Genomic DNA, 22,469 nt, shown 5'->3' with positions numbered 1-22,469 from the left:
CAAACCACACAAATTTATATGACTGGGTCAGCCTTGATGATAATCCTCATGAATACAATTTAAATTTTGCATGGAAGGTTAGGCCTCCCCCTTCACTAATAGACGTGTCCTTTCATTTATTATGTGGGAGCTTATAAAGTAACATCACACGGAGTCATTTTAACCACAATTTAAACATAAATTGAATGAAGAGCAGAGCAGTAGCAAGAAATGCAGATCTGATATATTAAGGAGAGAATTTGGATGATAAGCGAGTGATAAATATCAGGATCCGATCCTTCAGGTTGGACAATTTGGAGATAAATACAGATGTCAAGCCCAGAATTTCGCAAGACATATCATTGAAACACAGAAGTCTTCCCAATAAAGTGTGAAAATCAGAGATAAGAAGGTGCAAAACCCTTCCCTGAAGGAGGCAAATCACTCAGGTTTGAAAAAGGAAATACAGATATCAGAATCAGAATTCCATGGAGCAAAATGAATCAAATGGAGGGGCAAAATTTAGAATAATGTGAAATGAGAAGACAGATTAAAGACAATTCAAGACCAGATGTAAAATTCATCAGCAAGAAGTGCATTTCCACATTTCAAATCTCTAATTCCAGATCGCATTCAAATACAAACTCAGTTCATGACAAAAATCCTATCCTTTCAAGAACCATTCATCATAAAATTATGTTAAGTTCTTGCATTTCATTCATGACTTTGCTTTAAATTGTTTTTCTTTTCGTTTTCATGATTGAGGCATGCAAGATGATGATCATGATGAAGATGGGCAACTTTACAACATGAAGCACGGATATCACAACTTCAAGTCAACGACTACAAGAAGTTTCAAGTTCAAGCCCAAGGTGACTAAGAAGATGCACAGAAAGTTCAAGATCAAGGAGTTGGAAAAACCCAGATTCAACACCAGACTCCCACTTCAAGATGGAATTCAAAGAACAAGTTGTACAAGGAAGTGTATAAGTTTACAGATGGAGAAGACTATCACAATCTTGAATTCTTGTGGAAATCCAATATCAATAAGAAGAAAGCCAAATTACTCCAAGAGGAGCAAGGTGAAGATATCAAGACAAGAGCGATTTCAAGACCAATTTAAGGAGAGGATTTCCAAGATTAAGAGGATGAAAAACATTCACGAAGATGAAGCAACTTGAGGATATAAATCATCGCATTCACAAGATGATAGCTTAAAAAGAATTTATCGAAGTTAGAAATGTTGAGTATGAAGAGATACCTCTTCTTGGTGAATCAAGGATAAGGATGTACATCTTGAGGTGGTGCCTACCCATGTTGAACAAATCAAGTGATTCCATGTCAACATGTCCAAGATCATCAAATCAAATTTATTCACAAGCAGACATGTGGGAGGCATTTAATGAATTGTTATAATGTTTTTTCTCACTTGTTCGTCCTTAAAAGCATATGTATTTCAAATCAATGGAATTCTTCCATTGGATGATACTAAATTATTATAAGTGATTGTTTTAACAACCTTGATTAGGGTTTCATATAATAATCTTGGACTTTGATTCAAATCATTGTGGGGCCTTCTTTGTAATTGGGAGGTCTACAATGCCTAGCCTTCTCATTTGTCATGGGTAGTTGTAGATTAGCCATAGAGTAGAAGTAGTAATAGGAGGAGATGAAAAATTGTTGCTAAGGAGACATTGTATAAAGACATGATTTTCATGGAAGATATGGGGAATTTCAATGTAGTGTTTCAACATTTTGGATGGTTTCTACTTCTCGTAGTTTAGTTTAAGTTCATTGATTGAAATGGAAATGTGAAGATAAATGATGAATTCCATGTCCTTACATTTTCTTGCTTGTTGATTGCAAGTCACAATGTAAGATTAGTTTGGACTTGATTAATTACGAAATCTTATTGTGAATGTTCATTTGGTTTGCATGCGTATTGGGTATTTGAATGAATGATTACAATGTGAAAATCCATTGCGTTTCCTTTGTAGATTGCATCATCTTTGTGTGGTGGTTTCATTTGGTGAAGCAAAGCTTGGTTAAAGGAATTCATTTAACTAAGCATCATTTATTGATACCAATGTCCTTAGGAATATAATAGTCTTCTCACCTTTTCATCCCTTTTGTCATTTATTTGAATTCAAGTTAACATTCCAAGTTCTTGATACCGAGGAAAAAAATTGATTAAATTTAGGAGGAATAGCGTAAGTACCTTCTTAATTATCAGCAATATCACATCTGTAATAACCCCAACAGGTTATAACTCCTTTAAACAACAAAAATCTTTATACTTCAGTTGTTTGACATTTCGTCAAACACTTTGCATACAAGGGCTCATAAGACTGATATAACTTTTCAGATTGCTGCAATGACTCTTTTTTCAATTTGCATCAAAGAGAATGCTTACAAAAAGACTCCAGATTGTCTAAACAATGACCCAACATGAATGTGCAACTAATTTTGACAATATTCAATACAAATATGTGACTTAAACTACTTGCAGTATGCAGCTACAGCAATTAGTAATTATGACAATTACTTTGGATGCAACCTAGGATGACATTAATGCACTTACAACCAAGTGGCATTAATAAAAACACTTAGTATGCAAAATTATAACATTATTTATGCCAAAAAGAGAACTTACAGCCAATTGATATTTTGTCAAACAATTGGAATGCAAACTAATAAGCTAATAGTCTAAAAATTACAACGCTCTTTCAATTGCAAAATCCTAGCCTTCTTTTGATACCAATAATGCCAAATGGCAAACAAAGACAAGTTCAATGTAAAATAATGAAGTGTTGAAGCTATATTTTGTACTTAGCTGAAAACCTACATTTCTCAAAAAATATGCCAAATGAGAAGTGAAGAACCTAATTGTGGATGGCTGTAATATTTTCCTTCAATGCTGCCCCTTCTGCTTGCTTTTTTTTTTTCGATCTGCTTTTTCCACTTGCTTTTAACGGATTTGTTTTTTTCGTTTTGCTTTTTCGAGCTGCTTTTTCAGATTTCTTTTTTCGGAGCTGCTTTTTCGGATTGCTTTTTTTTTCGGTTTTGCTTTTTGGCCTGCTTTTTTCGGACTGCTTTTTTTTCGATTTTGCTTTTTCGGTCTGCTTTTTTCAGACTGCTTTTTCAGCTTGCGGACTTGCTAGAAATGACCTCCAATAATTTCGGCCCTGCTAAAATTGCCTCCTGAAATGCTGAAATGCTGAAAATGGCCTTAGGCCCAATGATGCCCTAGCTGAAGTGACTGAATTATCACCTCCAATTGTGCAACCCTTCAGAAGATATTTCACTTCCTCAGTTATGCTAATCCAAGGGAGTTTTTGTTCCCAAAGATCAACTGACTATTTGAAACCACTTGGCTCCACAATAGACTATGTGACTGAATCACAATTTGATGTCAAGAGAGAAATAAACAACTGGATGATTAGAATGAAGCCTGGGGTGCATATTTATTCTTTTTCTCCACTTTCTCCAGAAATTTCTAGAACATTATTTTATTTTATCTATTAAGTGACTTTATAAAAAATATTTTATAATTCAAGTCACTTTATTAAATTAATTAAATATAAAGTTACCTTTTAATATTTATTTATTTGATAACTTTATAAATAATTAACTTAATACCACTTATTTATTTAATTAAAATAATTAATTAGTTATCCTCATAAAATATTCATTATTTTGGACAACCTAATTAATTAAATTAATTAAATCAAATTGCCTCCAAAATGGGGACATGACAACATATATAAACTGAATTGTATCCAACTTAAAGTTGCAAGTACACATTGCAAACCATGGGGTTGCTTCATTTGATCACACATTTGTTATATTATTTAGCATTTGAAGTTTCCTTGTTCAAGAGGGGAACAATCCTTAGTATTTTATCCTGCATGTTGGAGTGATCACAAGACTCACATCAACAGAGACATGTATGTAGGACGATGTATTGCTCATGACAACTTCAATTATATTGTGCCAAGTGTTACTACATCCCCATAATAATTTTTGTTAAATTTATGATATATAGAATTTATTGGCCTTTATTAATTCTCTTACTAATATGTAAAATTAATTTGTCATTTAACATGGGACTACATGATAAACAAGATAGGATATGTCCTAGCCTATTCTTTCATACATGTTTGCTCTTTTTAATCTCTTAAACCTGTATTTGCTAGTCCTTAATTATACAAGTTAATTTTGTTATATTATTTCTGACTTAGTTTAAGAAGTTCCTATTTTATATTGTATTGTTTCCATTTTATCTATTTAGCTTTTATGTTTATTACAATAACTCCTAGTGCATGGTCTTAAACAACTAATGGAGATTATGGATTACCATAAATGTAAAATCCTTATGTTTTTTGTTTGAAACTATATGCTGCAGTACAGTTATAAATCAAGAATCCTCAACTCTCAAACTTGTTTTTCCTTCTATGTGTATAGCCTTAGATTTAATTTCTCACAGAGCTTGTGTTTTTGGTTTAACTTGATTTGTAGACAAAGTTTACTTGTAATCGGAGGTGGAGGTGCAGTTGGGCTTTCTGCAATCCAATTGTCAGTAGCAGCTGGATGTAGAGTAGTGAGTACATGTGGAAAAGTAAGTATAGACCGTGTTATGGCAGCTGGAGCAGAGCAGGCTGTTGACTATACATCTAAGGTAATATACAGTACATGGGTTTCCATTCTAATAACTTTCAGGCTTTCCTTATAGCTTGATTCCCCGTCTTTGATATTTTATTTTTCTCAAAGTGAGCCATTATGGGGTTCTGTAACTGGGGTCCTAGATATGAAAATACTATTGATACCAAGGCAAGTAAAGTGACTGCAAGTAAAGATATTTAAAATTAAAAAAGCAATTGCAAATGAATGCCTCCCGGGCTGCAATTATAAAAGGAAAAATACTACAAAGAGATTATTTTATATTAAGTTCGTGGAAAGCTTGAACTGTGATTTATTAGGGGCACTACTTAGTGTTTAGTGCTTAGTTGATTAATTTTTTTGACTATTTGCATTGCCAACCTATCCGAGTCCATTGAATCATAAACGTTGATTCAACCTTTGGAATCTGGAGATGTAATTACCCTTGTGACATAAATCCAAGATTTTCACTGTTATCATTGTGACTTCTGTCAAACACTCTGCACTGTTTGATTTCATGAACCACCGTGCAATTTTTCTGAGCACGGTAAATGTTAATTGCTGTTTTGAATCAATCAGGTTTGTGGGAAAATAACATTGTGTTTCCCGATTGGATTGGTAATATATAATTGCACATGCAAATAATAAACAAAATAAAACCAGAACTGCTACCTCGCATTTGTAATTAATTGCAGAAGTTACAGAGATTAAATCTGATGCCTATTTTAAGTGTAAACTTTGACATTTTGTAAGATCTTCAGCTCAGAGTTGCAGCAACTCACTGTTGTCCAAAATAGAGATTTAACCTTTGAGATCTGGAGATGTAATAACCCTTGTGATATAAATCCAAGATTTTCACTCTTATCATTGTGTACTTCTGTCAAACACTCTGCACTGTTTGATTTCATGAATCACCTTGCAATTTCTCTGAGCACAGTAAATGTTAATTGCTGTTCTGAATCAATCATGTTTGTGGGAAAATAACATTGTGTTTCCTGATTGGATTGGTAATATATAATTGCACATATAAATAATAAATAAAATAGAACCAGAACTGCTACCTCACATTTGTAATTAATTGCAGAAGCTACAGAGATTAAATCTGATGCCTATTTTAAGTGTAAACATTTTGTAAGATCTTCTGCTCAGGGTTGCAGCAACTCACTTTGTCCAAAATAGAGCTTCTTACTTTTAATAAGCTTAGGGAATGGGTGCCCCCATGTACTCGATACATCTCTGCTACAGATAAGTGATCTGTTGGTTTCAGTCCTTTCTCCAACTGGTACACGAGGTGGCAGAATCCGGTAGAGTTTATTGCCTATACACAGCAGTTCCTGAGCCACTTCAGCAATAAGCAAATCTTCTATGTTTTGGCTAATGATATGGATACCAATCACCAGTGGATAACTGCCACTGCCTCATATCTTGCCCAGCTGGAAGCACTTCTTGGTGAGGAGAACTTGTAACCCAAAATATGTTCATGCCTGGGAGTCTGGGATGCTGAAAACATTATTGACCTGCCTGCCCTATTTTCTCATGGCTTCTGATTAATATTCTTCATTTGATAATTGACTCCCTCCAAATTTTAAATTAATTGAAAATCTTTCCAATGTCTACAATCTGAATATTAATATGAATTACGCTAGAAGGAAACTCATCAATTATTAAACATGGCTCCAAGCCTCTTATGTCCTGTCCAAGCTATACCTTATTTTCCCCATATGTACAGTCCTCTGAACATATATTTTGTTTAAATCTTATGCCAAAGTTAGGGCATTGATTAGATTTTCCTTAACAATAATATTAATTCCCACGCCTTCTGAGAAGCAACGAAACCATCAAAATAATAATTTATTTGCCCAGTACAAATGATATTATTCTCCAGCAATCAAATATTTTTTCTCCTGCAATAATGTCTTCATTCTGAAAATTACAGTACTACCTGAAAATAAAACTTTTCCGGAGGGAACCCTGAAGTTTGTTTTTTAATAAAAGACCTCACAAATTCCAGATAAATCTCTTGAACCAACCAAATAAAGCTGCACATGAATTCTGATGTAAGTCCTCCTAGGTCTTGGACCTGTTGGCCATGTAAACAAGCTTTCCAAAACTCAAATTCTCCCAATAAAATATTTTCAAAAGACAATAACAATCTTCCTTTACCACCCTTTTCTATTCCTCCTAACATTTTGAATTTTTAATATATTCTGCCTTTTCCAAAGTGACTTTTATTTAGTACCTTTTCTTTTCGACCCAAAATCTCTTTATTTTTAAATAATAATTAATCAAATACTAGTTACCTTAAAATAAATTTAGAAAAAATAATTATTTATTTAATTAATTATTTATATTTCATGCTTACAAAAAATGGGAGATTACATGAGAATTGTGCCCAATTGTACAATGTGTCCTACAAATGAGTATGACTTAGAGGCTGAATATGCAAGAGATGTCTACTTGCTGTATAATATCAAGACATGTCTCTAGCATGTAGAGGATGCCCTAAGTCTAATGCCCTAGAGCACAATACTAAAATGCAGAATAAATGATGCATTTGACCTAATCTTAGAAAGGATAGAAAACACTACCTATTATATTGTTAGCACACAATATCTATTGTTACGCATGATAATTTTGTTATCCAACCATGTATGTATAATGTATCTGTTTGTTATTCCTGGGTAGTTATGTGTTGGCTGGTTGACAATTGTGTTCCTCTTGGCAATTGTTGAGTCTTTTAAATATATTGTGTATTGTCAAGGGAAGTGCTATGATTTAGCCTGATCAACATCTGTCTTTGGCTGATCATCTGTAGTCTTCTTTGTAATAATTTCATGTGCAAATAAAGATATACTTAACTCCTATATCTAGTATGCATTGCCATCTTTATTATTACTTCATGTATAATTTATCATATATAGCAATTAACATTTGGCGTCGTTGCTATAAAAGAAATCAGGTGAATGCAAGGTAAACATTGGAGCATTGAGGTGAAGACAATGTCCAATGCATAATGACACAATCAATCAAGGAAAATGGGGACTCTCTTGGTGAGTCCGGCTATGGAAAGACAAACTCTCAAAAGTCACAAGGAATGGGTCTAAAAATCTTATGAGGCACTACAAGATCTGCAGACCCATTCGGTTAGTGAGTGGCCAGGAACACAAAGACTATTAGCTGAAAGCATTCCCAACAAGGCTGTGGGGTATAGCCATCGACGAATTGACAAAAAAAAGATGAAGAAGGCTTTCAAGGTAGAGTTTAGACTATTGAGAGACGACAGTTTGATAATGGTAGAGATCTACAACACTAAGCAAGGGAAAGATGAGAGCATATAAGCTAACAATCATAGCGTTAAGGATTTATTGGTAAAGTTGGAGAACCAATCGGTTGTTGGCGGATAGATTGAATGAATGAATGATTTTAATAAGATCCGCGAGGTCAAAGCAGCCTATGGGACTCAGTGGACAAAAGACAAGCGCCCCTACAAGATAAAGTGTGTGAGAACATTAGGCCTTTTGGAGCTGCTTCTTTAAGTTATCCCTTCGACAGTGAATGTTGACCGCTAAATTTGCTGTCCTGTCCAGCTGCGTTTCCTCAAAAAGAGTACCTAAATTGCTTGTTTCTAGTATATCCCAATAGCCGGAGTGGATGTCATTGTATGCCAGGCATTCCATGAGAAAGTGTCGCTTGGTCTCCATCACTCCTGTGTTGCAAAAAAGACTTATTCTCTCCATTCTTCCTTGGGTATCGTCCATCTACCTATTTATGCATCTAAAATGATGAGAGCTTGTCCTAAGTTGTGCTATGAGCGTTTTAGCTCTCCATTTGATATTTGCTCCTTGTATGCTTTCTCCTCAGGTTCTCGTGTTGGGTTAAATTTTTGATATCAAAGTCTTTTTTTGTGCCCATTTTGTTTTGACCATATGCAACTCCTGAATTTTTCCTTCACAAACTTTTTTATTCCAGCATTGTTATTCGGATATTCATGCATACTAACATTCCATTTTTCCATCCATTTGACATTTTGCTTCATCTACGTGTTCTTTCTTCTATTCAATCTCTCTTCTACAATCAGCTTAGGCTGACAATGATTTTCCATACTTTGGGCTTTCTTTAAATATCATAATAACCGAATCATTGTTGAGGCTTCTAAAGGGAAGATACAAGTTTTCACCAATAGGTTCTCATAGGAAATAAATACATTAGCATAATCACATAGATATTAAATCATGACATTTAAGGACACGTCTTATGGCAACATCATCATAACATAATAAATCATGTATTCCATCTTAAAATAATTCATTTAATTTTTAGTGTAATCTAAGGTGTTAACTTTCATTTATCTTAAATCAAGATTAAACCATCTTTGACCAAGTCAACATTTGGCTATTCACCACATAAGCAAGAAAAGGAAATGATTCAAGGAAGATGTGACAGACAAAGAAATCTAGTATGGATGAAATTTATTTCCTGGTCTTTCACTTCAATAAAATAATAATAAGAATTTAACTTATGTTTGATAATTATTTAGAATATACTTACAAGTTGTAAATATTTCAAGTTTCATCACTTAACTTAACTCTAGTTTCTAGTTTCCTCGAACATGCAACAAATAATAATTAGAATATCTATCAAGCAGAATGTTTCAAACCATAATAAGTAGCAGTTAATGTGAAGTTATAATATTAGTGCAAAATAGTTTGAACTGTAATAAGTAGCATTCAAGATAAAGATTCAATTTTTTTACATACTATATTACGCTAGCTAAAGATTAAAATTTTTAACCAAAGGTTCATAAGGTCATGGTGTGTGGAATGATTAAAACAGGTACTATAATGCATAAATTGTTTAAATAAACAAAGCAATTTCAAACCTCAACAAATGTTTGTGTTTGTGTTTTTTATAATTTTTTGTAATTCTGTTGTTTTAATTTTGAGACTATTGATGATTAAATGCTTTTGGATTCTTTCTACTTGTCTCCTTTTCTGATTAGACACGCTGCTGCCCCAAATCTCACAACCATAGAGGATCACCGGGGTAACTAACAAGCCAAAGAGCACTTTTTGCTCATCAAGGATTGATCCCCTTGTAGAAGATGAAAGTGATACATCCATTCTTGTATGCTGATGCTTACAATCAGGTGATGGACATTGAGAGTGAAAATAAAACATGCTTCCAAGGGAAGTGTAGGACAAAAAATGTCCACAACACCAAGGGTAGCAACAACAAAGAACAAAAGTCAATCCAATGATTGAGAATGATGAAAAAATTGAAGGCAAAGAAAAAGCTTAATAAAGAAACTAATGAACTATGGTGTACTAAGTTCAAATTTGAGGGGCACACAAAAAAGTAATTGTCTAGAAAGATGTTTTATGAGATTTTTTAGGTTATGAGGCATTCAGTAAAGGAGTGACCATTCAATTTGAAAGCTAGGACACGAGCCTCTTTATACAAGGAGAGTTTCCACCTCATTGAAGCTACAAGATACATCTCTAGGTGGTTATTGAAACCAGTGAGGGAACAAAAACCAAATTTTCTACAGCTAAGGGCAACCTATCATATAATATTCACCAATAGTTAGGACAAAGTTTATTGTTCAAATGGAATGGGCCACACAATCATGAAGGCACCAACTGATCAAAACAAAAGGGTATCAATGTGTTGGATGTTATGGATCGAAACAAAGACATTTTAGTAATTACTAAGATCACATACAAAGAACAAAAGGGTATCACTATGTTGGATGTTATGGAGTGAAAGAAAGACATTTTAGCAATTACTAAGATCACATACAAAGAACACAACTTATCCATACCCACATTTGTTAAAGGAATGACTTCAACAAGCCAGGGAAGAAGTAGAACAAGCCATGGCAAAGAAATGATTAAGCTCCAAGGAAATTGGAAGTACCTCAATGCGGTCAGAGTTAGAGACAAACATTGTACAACAGGTGCTACGAAACAGTCATACCAATTAAGGTGATAAACCTTTAAACCATGCCACAACTAAGAGCAGCAATGGTAAAGATCGAGAAGAAGTTGACTATCATTTAGAAGCATGGAAAGCATTGAGAAGAATGATCATGGTGGAGGATCATAAGTCACTGTGCTGCTAGAAGATACATAGAAATCACTTAGGAATCCAACCCTTTGTCCATCCATAGTCTAACTAATAGGTGCTAACCAACACGAAATCCAATCATTGGGTATGCTGATGGCATAAAAGGTAGAGATTGAGACCCAACAATTGCTCTTGAATATTGTGGTCATCCTGTTGCAAAAGAAAGTGCACAATGCATTACTTGAGGGACCTTGGTTGCTAGCAACCAAAGCCAATCACATTTATGAAAAGGACACAATCTCTATCAAAATCAAAGATCACAAGTATGTAATTGATTAAAGAACCAAGCCATTGGAGAGGAAGTGATTTCTGTAGTGTTGCTTCTTCAAATTTCTCAAAATTAAACTTCAAAGATGAATGGACGAAGTGTTAGGGTTGGATGGAACTTTACAACGAAAGAAGTTTGGAGTTAGACTCATGCTTAGATGATGAAACAAATTCTCTTTGTGGCTTGTTTTACTAACAAATGGAGGACTATGAGATATTTCCATCAACATGTAATTTCCTTGAAGGTAGAACTTATGGTGAAGATAAATTGTTGAAAGCATGATTAATAATTAATAATTATGGACAATAAATTTGAAATATGCAGATATTCAAAGTGGAGCCGACATATATTTCTCAAGGAAAATCAACTTCACCAAATTTTTTTGTATTGTCCCCATTTTTGCCAGCATTAGAGTTTGAGAGATTAGCCTATTATTGTTATTCTCGTAGGCTAATTATTGTGGATAAAGAATCTTTTGATGTAGAGGCTTGGCTTGGGATGGTCTTGTATTTCAACACACATAGCGTTTAGTGACATTCCCACTCATTATCAAATGAGGACATATACTATTTTCGAGTTAGTTGAGACATATGCACATATAGGTAAATGCAGTACTAGAAAAAAATAGTATGTTCTATAGCTCACCAGCTCCAGTCAAGCTCTCGGGGCTGCACGCGTCGTCCCCCCCAATGCCCTTGATATAGTAAAGGGCCTTTACACTTGTACGAGGGGCCACCCCCCCATTATATATCAGGGCCCGCATCTATAGCCTCGGCGCAGTATTTGCATACTTTTTTTTTTTTCTCGAGGAGTGATAGGAGTCCAAAGGCATGCAATTTATAATAAATATTGATTAAGCTGTATCCACAAATTTTTAAAAATTATCAAGCTTCAAATGATCAATGTGAAGAAAAAGCAAGCTTGGATATGGTAGCCTCTATAATTTTGGCTATATATCTGTGTAAGGCTACAACAACATAAGATAGAGTCTATATAGTAGCTTGAGGAGAACACATCAATGTGGGAAGATGTCTATTTCATTTCACTATGGCACGGATATATTTTAAGAAGTTCACATGGATTTGCAGCTAATCATGGATGAGTTTGGTTTATGTAGAAGATTATTCCTTAAGCCACACTGCGCAAGATAATTGCCTAAAGGCCAAAGAGGCAAATCAAGGGTCTTGATTCCAAATCGCATATGGTGTAGAAACGACAATATTAAAGGAAGAACATGGATCTTCATCATGTAGGCCAAGTACAACAACCATTACACTAATTCCAACATCCAAGACGAGAGTTTGTTATCGTGGATGACAATCTTGTATATTGTAGGGGATAGTTTTGGACTCCAATATAGGTACCTAGCTTTATTATGCGCTAGGAGTAATGAGCGATATAGTCTCAAAGTCGTCACTTTTACCTGATAAGTTTGTGTGATGTTGTGTTGATGAGAAATTTGGGAGATGATGTTTCTTGTGTGAGGCTAATTATTGTCTTATGAATGAAGATTGTGTATATTTGTGGGGTCAATTTGTTGCATTGGTTATGTTTTATACATTGTAAATTGTTTCCTTGTTATCAACATCTTGATGTTATCTTAATATTTGTTATCGTTCTATTGTTCCAAAAAATGGTGTGTTCTGTATTTGTGCAATGAAATTGTTGTTTTCTATTATGATTGTTTCTATATAGAGTGCTTTCTCCATTATCAATTTGATCATACTGTTGCCCCATAGGGTATTATGTTAAAAATAAAATAGAGTGCACACACAACAAAAAGTAAGCATACACAATGTAATTGAGAGAACTTAGCTTTGTTTATTCATTGCTTCCAGAATTATTACAATGTATCTCAGAGATAATAGTATCACCACACCATAACATAACATCCCATAACAACTCTACACATGAAGGTAAATACAACACATATATGGTGTCGAGTGCCAACCGTTGGCAATTGTCGGCTAACTACTGACCCCTTGACAACAACCCCTTAACTAACAAATGTAATTACCTGACAACACATGCCTTCCTTGATGCTTATTTCTTTCCTTCCAAAAAGTATCACGTGGTGAAGTTGGCACAACATAGTCTCCCCATCTCTACTTCATATTTCATCATGAATATGTAGTCCCAGTGCACTATTTGATCATCTTTTGTAGCTTGAAGCTGTTCTTAAAATAGACTCATGCATCCCTCTTCTTAATCCTTGCAATCGACTTGAAGCTTCACAAAAATTGAACTAGATTTGAATACCTTTTGTTGGCTGTTTTTAGAGTCACTATAGTGTGACATCCTTCTATTTGGAAGAAAATTCTTGTGGGCTGCATTAAAGCTTTCGCTAATCTCCATTATCCCTCTATAACTTTATTGAAAGGAGAATTCTATTTCTTGTCTTGGTAAAAAGGCATCCACTATATCCTATATTAGCAACTAAGAGCCATTACCTTCAGTATTTTTTTCTAGATTATCAAAAGAATCTGATTCAGGAGTATCCATCACCCAATAGTATTTCTGGTTTGTCTTGTCAATATGGGCTATCTCAGTGTAGAGTTACTATTTGTAGAAGCTTACTATTTTTGGTAAGTTGGTCGTCAAAGCTCAGAATGTTCTAGTTTCTTCCCTAGAGGTTCATTTTAGATATATCAGTCCACCAGTAAAGTTTCATTGCTTGATCAATTGTAGTTTTGAAAATATTCAAAATATTTGGTATTTGTAGCAGGGTACAAAACTTTGAACTAATTTTTGATTGCTTTAGAGGCTCTGAAAAGAGGTCCAACTGTGACTGACTAGAGCTTGCGCAAGTTAGACAAGATAGAGAAGTTCGTGCCATTTCCAAAATGTGGTCACAATAGCCTGTTAAAGCAACTGAAAATCTTCTTGGGCCTAGAATCTTCTTGTGCCGTTAAAAATCGCCTATATAAAGAAGGTCTGTAGGGTTGTCTAGAAGAGTTCCGGAGACGTAGATGGTGGTTTTGGCTTGCAGAAGATTGTAAGGAAAATGTCCATGTGAATTTGCATGTTATATTTCTGAATACTGTAATTCCATTTTATTGGAGATAATAAGGAGTCAATTCCCGTTGTTGCAATTTGTTTAAATTTCTATATTTTGTTGTGTATTTGTGTTAATAAGGGGAGTACTCTTTATCAGAATCATTTGATGTTTCATTATAAAAAGAGCATCTGATGGAATGTTTATGATGTCTTAGCATTCAATTTGTCTCTTGTGAGACAACTTAAAACAAAATAATACATATGGTAGAACCCTTCATTAAACTGTAAGATGAATTTTTTTGTGATCTTACTAAATCTGTAATTGTAAATGTGCCCTTTTCGGATATGCCAATTTATCTGCTAAATATATTTCTTCTTTATCTCTGAATGCAATTTGTATCTAAAACTCTGTGATCTGATTGTTGTAATAATCAAAATCGGCTTCCTTATTCCATTCCTTGACTTATACCAACCCAAATTGCAAATTCGATGTTGATAAAACTGCCAACTTAGATTTCTGCTAATTTTTCTATTTTATCTGATTTCCAATTAATTGTTCATATCATTTGATGCCCCGATAAATTCCAGCAAAATATAAATGTTGCGTTGATATATCACATCTCCACATATAACTTTACTAAACTTGGGCTGATAATTTTAGATCAGGTTCTGCTCTTATTTGCCTTATTTTATGTGTCAACTCAGATCTTAGATTTCTTATTCCTCATCTCTACTTCATCCTTCTAGTTTGATTGCAGATTCTTCATATATAATTCTGCTCTCATTCTGCCTTGGATCTTCTCTAATATGCTTCGAAAATCTGCTTTAACTTCAAAGATCTGATCTAATATTTTGATTTGATTGCTTCAGATTTTCTCTATCTTGGCAACCTCTAGGAGGGATATAATGCTTGACAAATGAGGTTAATTCTTATAGCTTTTAATTGCATCCTTCAATTGCGGACTTGGTGCTTCACAAGGGATTGGCCTCATTAAATAAATAAAGATTTATATAAGTTGAGAATTAAGTCCCCAAGGTGGGGTGCTAAACACCAAGGATCGTCCAGCATTATAAACCATGGGCTTTTTCTTATAAACTTATTTATTTAAACGCAGTTTAACTTTAATATTGGCCTCCAAAAAAGTATAGGTTAGTCAGCATCAAATGTCTTGGACGCCAAATTAGGGCGGTGCTGGATGGTAAAATTTAATCCAGTAAAACTATGAACAGAATTTACAAGTACTGTTTGACTATGTGTTTGCCTTGAATACAAATACTGGCTTGTCAACAGTCGAGAGATATTTTCAGATATAAAGGAGGGTAAGCCATTAAAAAATAAACGATTAGACACACCTTATTACTAGCTAATTCAGAGACTAATATTTCATTGCGACTTTTTTTTGATGGGAAAATGGATGAAGGGCATTTATTAGCAGCCATAAAATATCCTTAATACAATCAACCATTCTAGGATATATAGTTTACAAATCCCTCAGGGGGTAATTCTCCTTGGTAAGATTTATCACTTGTTCTTGAGTGTCTCATTCCTGGTTAAGATTCATTCCTTCCAATCCAAGATATGTTCTTTGTACTACCTTGAATTGATTATTGCTATGTATATGAATAATTACGTCTGTGTATGTTCTTTTATGTTCATCCTTTGAGAATTAATTTAGTAATTTGGCCTGAAGAAAATCATTTCAAATATATCATTTCTTTTAGGACTTGAAAGCAGAGCTAAAGGGGAAATTTGATGCAGTCTTAGACACAATTAGTGTCCCAGAAACTGAAGCATTAGGCATTGGTCTTCTGAAGAGGGGTGGTCATTACATGACACTTCAGGTACATTTGCATAAATGAACTCGGATAATTATAGTAAGGTAGAACAATATCCAACTACATTTGATGACTTATTAATTGTATCACTTACAAGCTTATTATTGAATGGACCCATTGTTACAGGGAGAGGCAGTTTCATTCACCGACAAGTATGGTCTAGTTGCTGGCGGTGCAGCTGCAACTGTTGCTATGTCAAAGAAACAGTTACAATATCGACAATCACATGGAGTGAGTATGTAATTTTTCCTTTGCTTGTTTAGCAACTTGTAAACAAAGAACACCAGCAATATAAAGACTTGATACAATAATTAATAGTATCATTGAATTGCATAAATCTCCTAATATTAAATCTTCGATAATTAATATAACTGAATACTTGCATAGCTAATCACTAAATTGATGATTGTAGAACACAGAAAAAATATTAAAAAAGATGTGGTTGGAGTTTGATTCTTCAAGAGAAGGGATTGGAACCATTTCAATGTTGGAGAAACACCCCATAGCATTTGAGAACAGGAAATTGAGAGGTGTGGGGAGGAGCTACGCAATTTATGATAGGGAGATATTGGCCATCATGCATGCTATGGTCAAATCCAGACCATACCTAGTTGGGAGTAAGTTTGGTATCAAAATGGACTATAATTGCATTAAGTACTACATGGTCTATGATAGGGAGATGTTGGCCAGAATGCATGCCTTGGCCAAATTCAGACCGTACCTAGTTGGGGGTAAGTTCAGTATCAAAATGGACCATAATTTTCATTAAGTACCAAATTCAGACCATACCTAGTTGGGGGTAAGTTCAGTATCAAAATGGACCATAATTTTCATTAAGTACTTTATGAACAGAAGGATCCTCATGACATGTAGTAGTAGTGGGTGAACAACTACAGGAATATGATTTTCACATTTTAGGTACTGATGTACTTTCTAGCAGGCCTCACTTAGGTTCTCTGGTTGAGATTACTGCTGATTAGAGAGTTGATGTCAATGATAAAGATTCTTAGGCAATTGGAATCATAGAGGCACAATGCATATGACAGGTACACTGTGGTTAATGATTTAATTGTTTATAGAGAGGATTTATTTGGTGCCCACTTCACTACTTAAGGTAAACATACCAATTAATTTTGATGATGTACCTATGGCTGGTCACCCAGGGTTCAAGACCTAAAGGAAAATCTGACAAAAAATCACTTGGAAAAAGACTTCATTAGTTTTCAACTATGATAGATAGCGCCCCATGACAAATAAGAATGAGCACACTTGTCTACTTCAGCCCTTGCCCTTTTCTCATTAGAAATGGTAATGTATCTTCATGGACTTCATAAACGGCCTACCTAAGGTATAGGATACGGACTGCAAATATCTTGTGGTTGACAGATTACTATATTTGCACATTTCTTTGCTATTTCAGTGACATTTGTTATTGCAGGTAGCTGATTTGTTATTTAGAGAGATTTTTGAATTGCATGAGATGTCAAAGAGCATCGTGAGTGATAGGGACAACAAGTTGCTTAAGCCTCTTTTGGTAGGAGATTTAAAGAATGAATGAGACTGAGCTCACTCTTAGTACTAGCTACCACCTATAAACAGAGCGGTAGATGGTGATACTAAACAGATGGGTAGAAGGGTATCTTAGATGCCATGTGTCAGGACAATTGAGGGATTGCATTAAATAGTTGCTCCTTGGTCAGTATTTGTAACAAACAGTTTTTAATATCGAAAACAAAGACGGTTTAAACAAAGAATTTCCAACATTCATAAATAGACAACAGAAATCCTTTTCCTATGACATTTTAACTATTAACTGAAATAATCATAACCATATCAATGTTCATCTGAAATTAACTAGTTTAACGATTAATTGAAGATAACTTTATCCACCATTAACTAAACATAACTGTATTCATGATCAATTGAAATAACTAATTTAACGATCAACTGAAAATAGTTGTATTTATGATCAACTGAAATAACTAGATTAATGAGCAATTGAAAATAACTGTACTTAAGATCAACTATCCTTTCTTCATACACGTAAGTAAATGCTTAACAAGGAAAGAAGGAAAGAACATACAAGAATCATCCGGAGGGTCTTTAGCTGGTTGTGCAAGCCTTGGCTTTGGTGAGAGGAGAAGCATTGACATGGGCTTAACCTCCCAACTTCGGACCATACTTATCCCCAAACAATCTATTAAATTAGAAAGACCCTCCCTACCTCGGGATTGGGCTTGGGATGTTCTTAGTCCAACCATCTGAGCATCTTGGTGTTTTGAGTGTCCGCACAGTTATGAAACAGACATGCTTGCATAATTGGCGCCTCTGACATCAAGTGATCATTAGATGGCAAACATGCCTATAAACTACCTTGGCCAAGGATTTCCGATGGGCTCAATGACTTGATCACCATTGCTCGACTTGACAACAGGTTTCATTACAGGGATGAGCATGAGCTATCAAGTATAATTCATTTAAGTTATTCATGTCTAATTTCTCTTTTGTTTTCTTGCAGATTTATTCCACCTCTTCACCATTTATGGCTACACAGCTGGTGATTCCCAGGTGTTTTGAAAGATTATGAGCATTCTGCCCTTTGCACCTCTTCACCATTTTATGGCTACACTGCTGGTCAATCCCAGGTGTTTTGGAAAGTTATGAGCATTCTACTCTTGATATCTTTTATCAGGAATTGTGACAAAATGAAACTTGTTCTTGAGATCAATAACATTCATCCAAGTTCTTACTACACTTACAAACTCTTCTTTAAGAGATACTATATTCAACTTCTTTTATGATGATTCAGGAAACTATGAAAGTAAGAAGAAAATTTATTATAAATCACAGGGATTATTCAACAAGTTAAATAACATGATCATAGACATAAAGTAAAGAGGTTCCTGTGCCTAGCCGACTGCTATAGAAATTGTATTTAAAAACATTGGAATGGTAACTTATGACCTGATAAGAATTTAGTAATGTTTTGAAGAACTTGCAATCTGATCGATTCCCTCCAATTGCTTGAGACCTCACTTTCAGTGCATATAATCTCTGATTCTTAGCTGGAATACTTGCATGACAAAGAGTAGAACTCGAACTGCTTGAACAAAGCTTAATAATCGGTATTGTAGGGTATCAACGAAAGTAATTAATTGGTAAATGAGAAGAGGTCAGGTGTTGTGGAGGCAATGAGGTTTGAAAATGTAGCAGCAGAAAGAAATCGGGAATATGGAATATGGTGCTGGACTCCTCTCACGGCTTCCATTTTAAAGAACTAGCTGTGACTTCTTGGCTTTCGTAACATAAAAGATTATTTGTTAATTCAAAATTGCCAAGTGTTAAATCGGTTGAAAAGAAAAGAAAAGAAAAGGTTGGAAGAAAGAGTTGAAATTATAATTTGGTTGTATTTTTATAATATGTATATATGTATGTTCACGTGAATATATCAATGGGATGGCATCATTTTATTAAGTTATTATAATATAATGGTGCCATTTCATTTTTATATTTATATGTACGTATATATATTATAATAATATGATTAAAGATCAATTAAAATCCCTTGAGGTACGTTTTATATTTTAATTAGATTATTTTATGTTTAGATTATTTTCGTAATAGCTCATGCAGGTCCCACGAATGTATCCTCTGTTCAAGTCGTCGTGTCATTTCGAAAGAAGTTTAAGGTCATACCTGCTGATCTTGATGACTGAACTAAGCGAGCATCCATTTCCAATGATCCCGTTTAGCAATGCTTCCCCCCTCTTCATCTTCTCCTGCAATCACCCATGAAAACACTTTCACCATAATAACAATTCTATAATAATTTCATATAAACATTTTAAAAGACTTTAAATTATTAATCATAATTTCAAATCAAGCAACTGCTAATCATCTAATAACAGTTAATGGTTAATGACCATCTTCATTAATAGTTAATACAACGTATATAAATAACTACCTATTTCACATGATCATGAAAGAATACTCCGTTAAATCCAACGGTTATGAACAAGTTTGAAATTAGGTCAAAATCTTGGGATGTATCAGTATTGCTATAATACTACTCATCATATGTCTATCGTGATGTCACCTTTCATGGCTTTGAATGGGCACAAAACACCCAACTTCTTGGATTTTTTTTTTGCCATAATAGAGTGCCTAAGGCAAGGAATTTATCATACGAGAGTTAGGATGCTCTGAAATATTTGAAGGAAAACTTGTAAATGCAGTTTAGAGGTTGGGGATATGGTATATTTGAGGCTTCAGCTATACAAATAATTTACTTTCAAGAAGAGTAGAGCAGAGAAGCTTAAGCCCAAGTTTTGTGGTCCATTTAGTGTCCAAGAGCGTTTAGAGGTTGTTATGAGCTTGAAATACCATCTAGTAGCACATTACATAACATTTTTCATGTATCTAGGCTCATGAAGACACTCAAGCACAACGTAGTTCTCTCATTAGATTTGCCATCATCGGAAGAGGAGGGGAAGTTGATACTGATTTGAAAGGCCATTGTAGACTCCAGATAGTGGACTCTTTGGAGGAGAGTTTTAAGGAATTTCAAGTCAAATGGAAGAACTTGCTAGTAGAGGATGCAACATGGGACAATGAGGCAACACCTAGAGTTGAGATTGTTTGAGGACATGAAATTTTTGGGAAGGGAAGACTATAATGCTCCCTTCCTAGTCAATTCAGTTGTGGTGGACCTTTAGCCTATATAGTTGATTCTTGTAGGCTAATGAGTAAGGGTAGGGAACTTTGGAGATAGTTTATGCAATAGATTGGTAGCATCAAATGTTTCTTTGAGTTTTGATGGTTATTATGAGTGTATTACCCTTTTCTGGAGGGGATTTGGCAGAGTTCTCTAACATGAGCCTTCATTAGGTTATTACTTTGAGTATTGTTTGGTGGGTACAATTTTGGAGTTTTCTCAATATTTGATTTTCTTGATTTAATGAAACAATGCAATGCCCCCTGTTGAATGAAAGGATCTCTACAAATGCAATAACACTCCTGATTATTTCTGTGTGTTTTAAGTGCAAATCCAAACGCATATATATATAGGAGTAGAAGAGACATGTCTCTATGTTAATCATACTGTGGTAAGATAATTTCCATTAGATATTATTAACAACAATATATATGTGTGTGTGTTTCTAATTGATGATTAATCAAATGCAATATTGTTTAACCAATAACCATTTGGGGATAAACTCTAGATAAATTCAATCCTATTGAAGCTACAACATTAACAATCCCTCTTAGCTAGGGTGGATTGTTATAAAACACATTATATTCTCAAGCATATAGAGAGATATCATCTCAATATGATATTCTTGGAATGACATATTTAAGGATATCAACATATATCCATCATATCAGATATATTCTGACTGATGCTATTTTATCAACACTCCCTTTTAGCGAGGAAGAATTTAAACAACATGACCATCTCACAAAATGGTGATATGATTCTAAACAATCTTATCAATCTCACATTATTGTGATATGAGCACTAGTATCAACACCAAGATGCCTATCAACAAGAATATTATATCCTAGAAAGATATTAGTTATCTGATTTCCGGCACACTTTGGGACAATATTGAATGTAGTCTATAGGATAACAACATTAATCTTAGGGACAGCAAAGTAGTCTTTGTATTGACAAGTATCACGATCTTCGACGCATTGTTGAGATTAACTTAATGTACTCTATCGTGATATGTTAATTATCATGATCTTCGGCACATTTTGGGACAGTAAGTCAATGAAGTCTATCATGATAATAGATCAAGAGCTCATGAACAACAATTGTAGTATCATGATCTCCAACACATTTCGAGGCAGCAACTTAATGTAGTCTATCATGATACGTTCATTATCATGATCTTTGACACACTCCATGATAACAACTTAATGTAGTCCATCATGATAACAGGTCAAGCCATTGTTAACATCGTCGCCTTACAATTGCATCCTCACAAATAAACATTGATGAAAGATCCTAACCACTCATGATGTTTTCCAACAAATTCATGTAGTGACTCACATGATATCCATCATGAGCCATGCCAGAGGATGGATCCACCATAGCTTCTCATAGAGGGTGGAACAAGGGTTTTCACCTCAACCTTCTCTCTCACAGGGAATAATATATTACAAGGAATTTCACCTCAATGTTCTCCTTCTCAATCTGTAGACTTTTCCCAGTTAAGGTTGCTTCTAGTGAAGTGTCAGACTCCCTCTGAATCCGATATCATCCTTCTAATTTGTACTGTTAGCAAGTCATGTCATGCCTCCCTAGTTCAACAAGTATCCTGATAGCACAAGGCCTTCAAGCCTACATACATAATTGCTGAAGAATCCGTCTCGACGTGGTCTACTCCATCTAAGTCAATACAATCAAGATCATCAAGACAAGTTTGATTAAAGCATATCGTCCATCTACTCCCTCTCTTTGTCCAAGGTTGTCTCTAATGAACTATCATGATCCCTCTTGATATAGAAGGTTGCCTCAAGAGCCTCACTTTATCTAGATGATCATCAAATGACTAATGATTTTGTCATCAAATTGAGTCCTGCATAATATTTGGTAGCA

The 22,469-nt window shown here is 34.6% G+C and overlaps 1 protein-coding gene across 2 annotated transcripts in view; it reads left to right on the top strand.

Moving 5' to 3' along the window:
* Window positions 1–22,469, top strand: part of LOC149550356 (GroES-like zinc-binding alcohol dehydrogenase family protein) — a 120,337-nt gene that overhangs the window by 59,926 nt on the left and 37,942 nt on the right. Inside the window, exons 4-6 of one of the 2 annotated variants that reach the window (XM_089793390.1) lie at window positions 4,498–4,657; window positions 15,752–15,871; window positions 15,992–16,096. In XM_089793390.1, the coding sequence (XP_089649516.1) occupies window positions 4,498–4,657; window positions 15,752–15,871; window positions 15,992–16,096 (385 nt within the window). Of the gene's footprint in view, window positions 1–4,497; window positions 4,658–15,751; window positions 15,872–15,991; window positions 16,101–22,469 lie in introns of both variants that reach the window. The other variant, XM_089793389.1, reaches the window with a different exon arrangement.

This window comes from Cupressus sempervirens, chromosome 7 (genome assembly GCF_028749045.1).
Source record: "Cupressus sempervirens isolate cs-2001-9-10 chromosome 7, ASM2874904v1, whole genome shotgun sequence".
NCBI classification, from domain to species: domain Eukaryota; kingdom Viridiplantae; phylum Streptophyta; class Pinopsida; order Cupressales; family Cupressaceae; genus Cupressus; species Cupressus sempervirens.
Note: the sequence above shows the minus strand (reverse complement) of the source record. Positions and strands in the feature narration are given on the sequence as shown.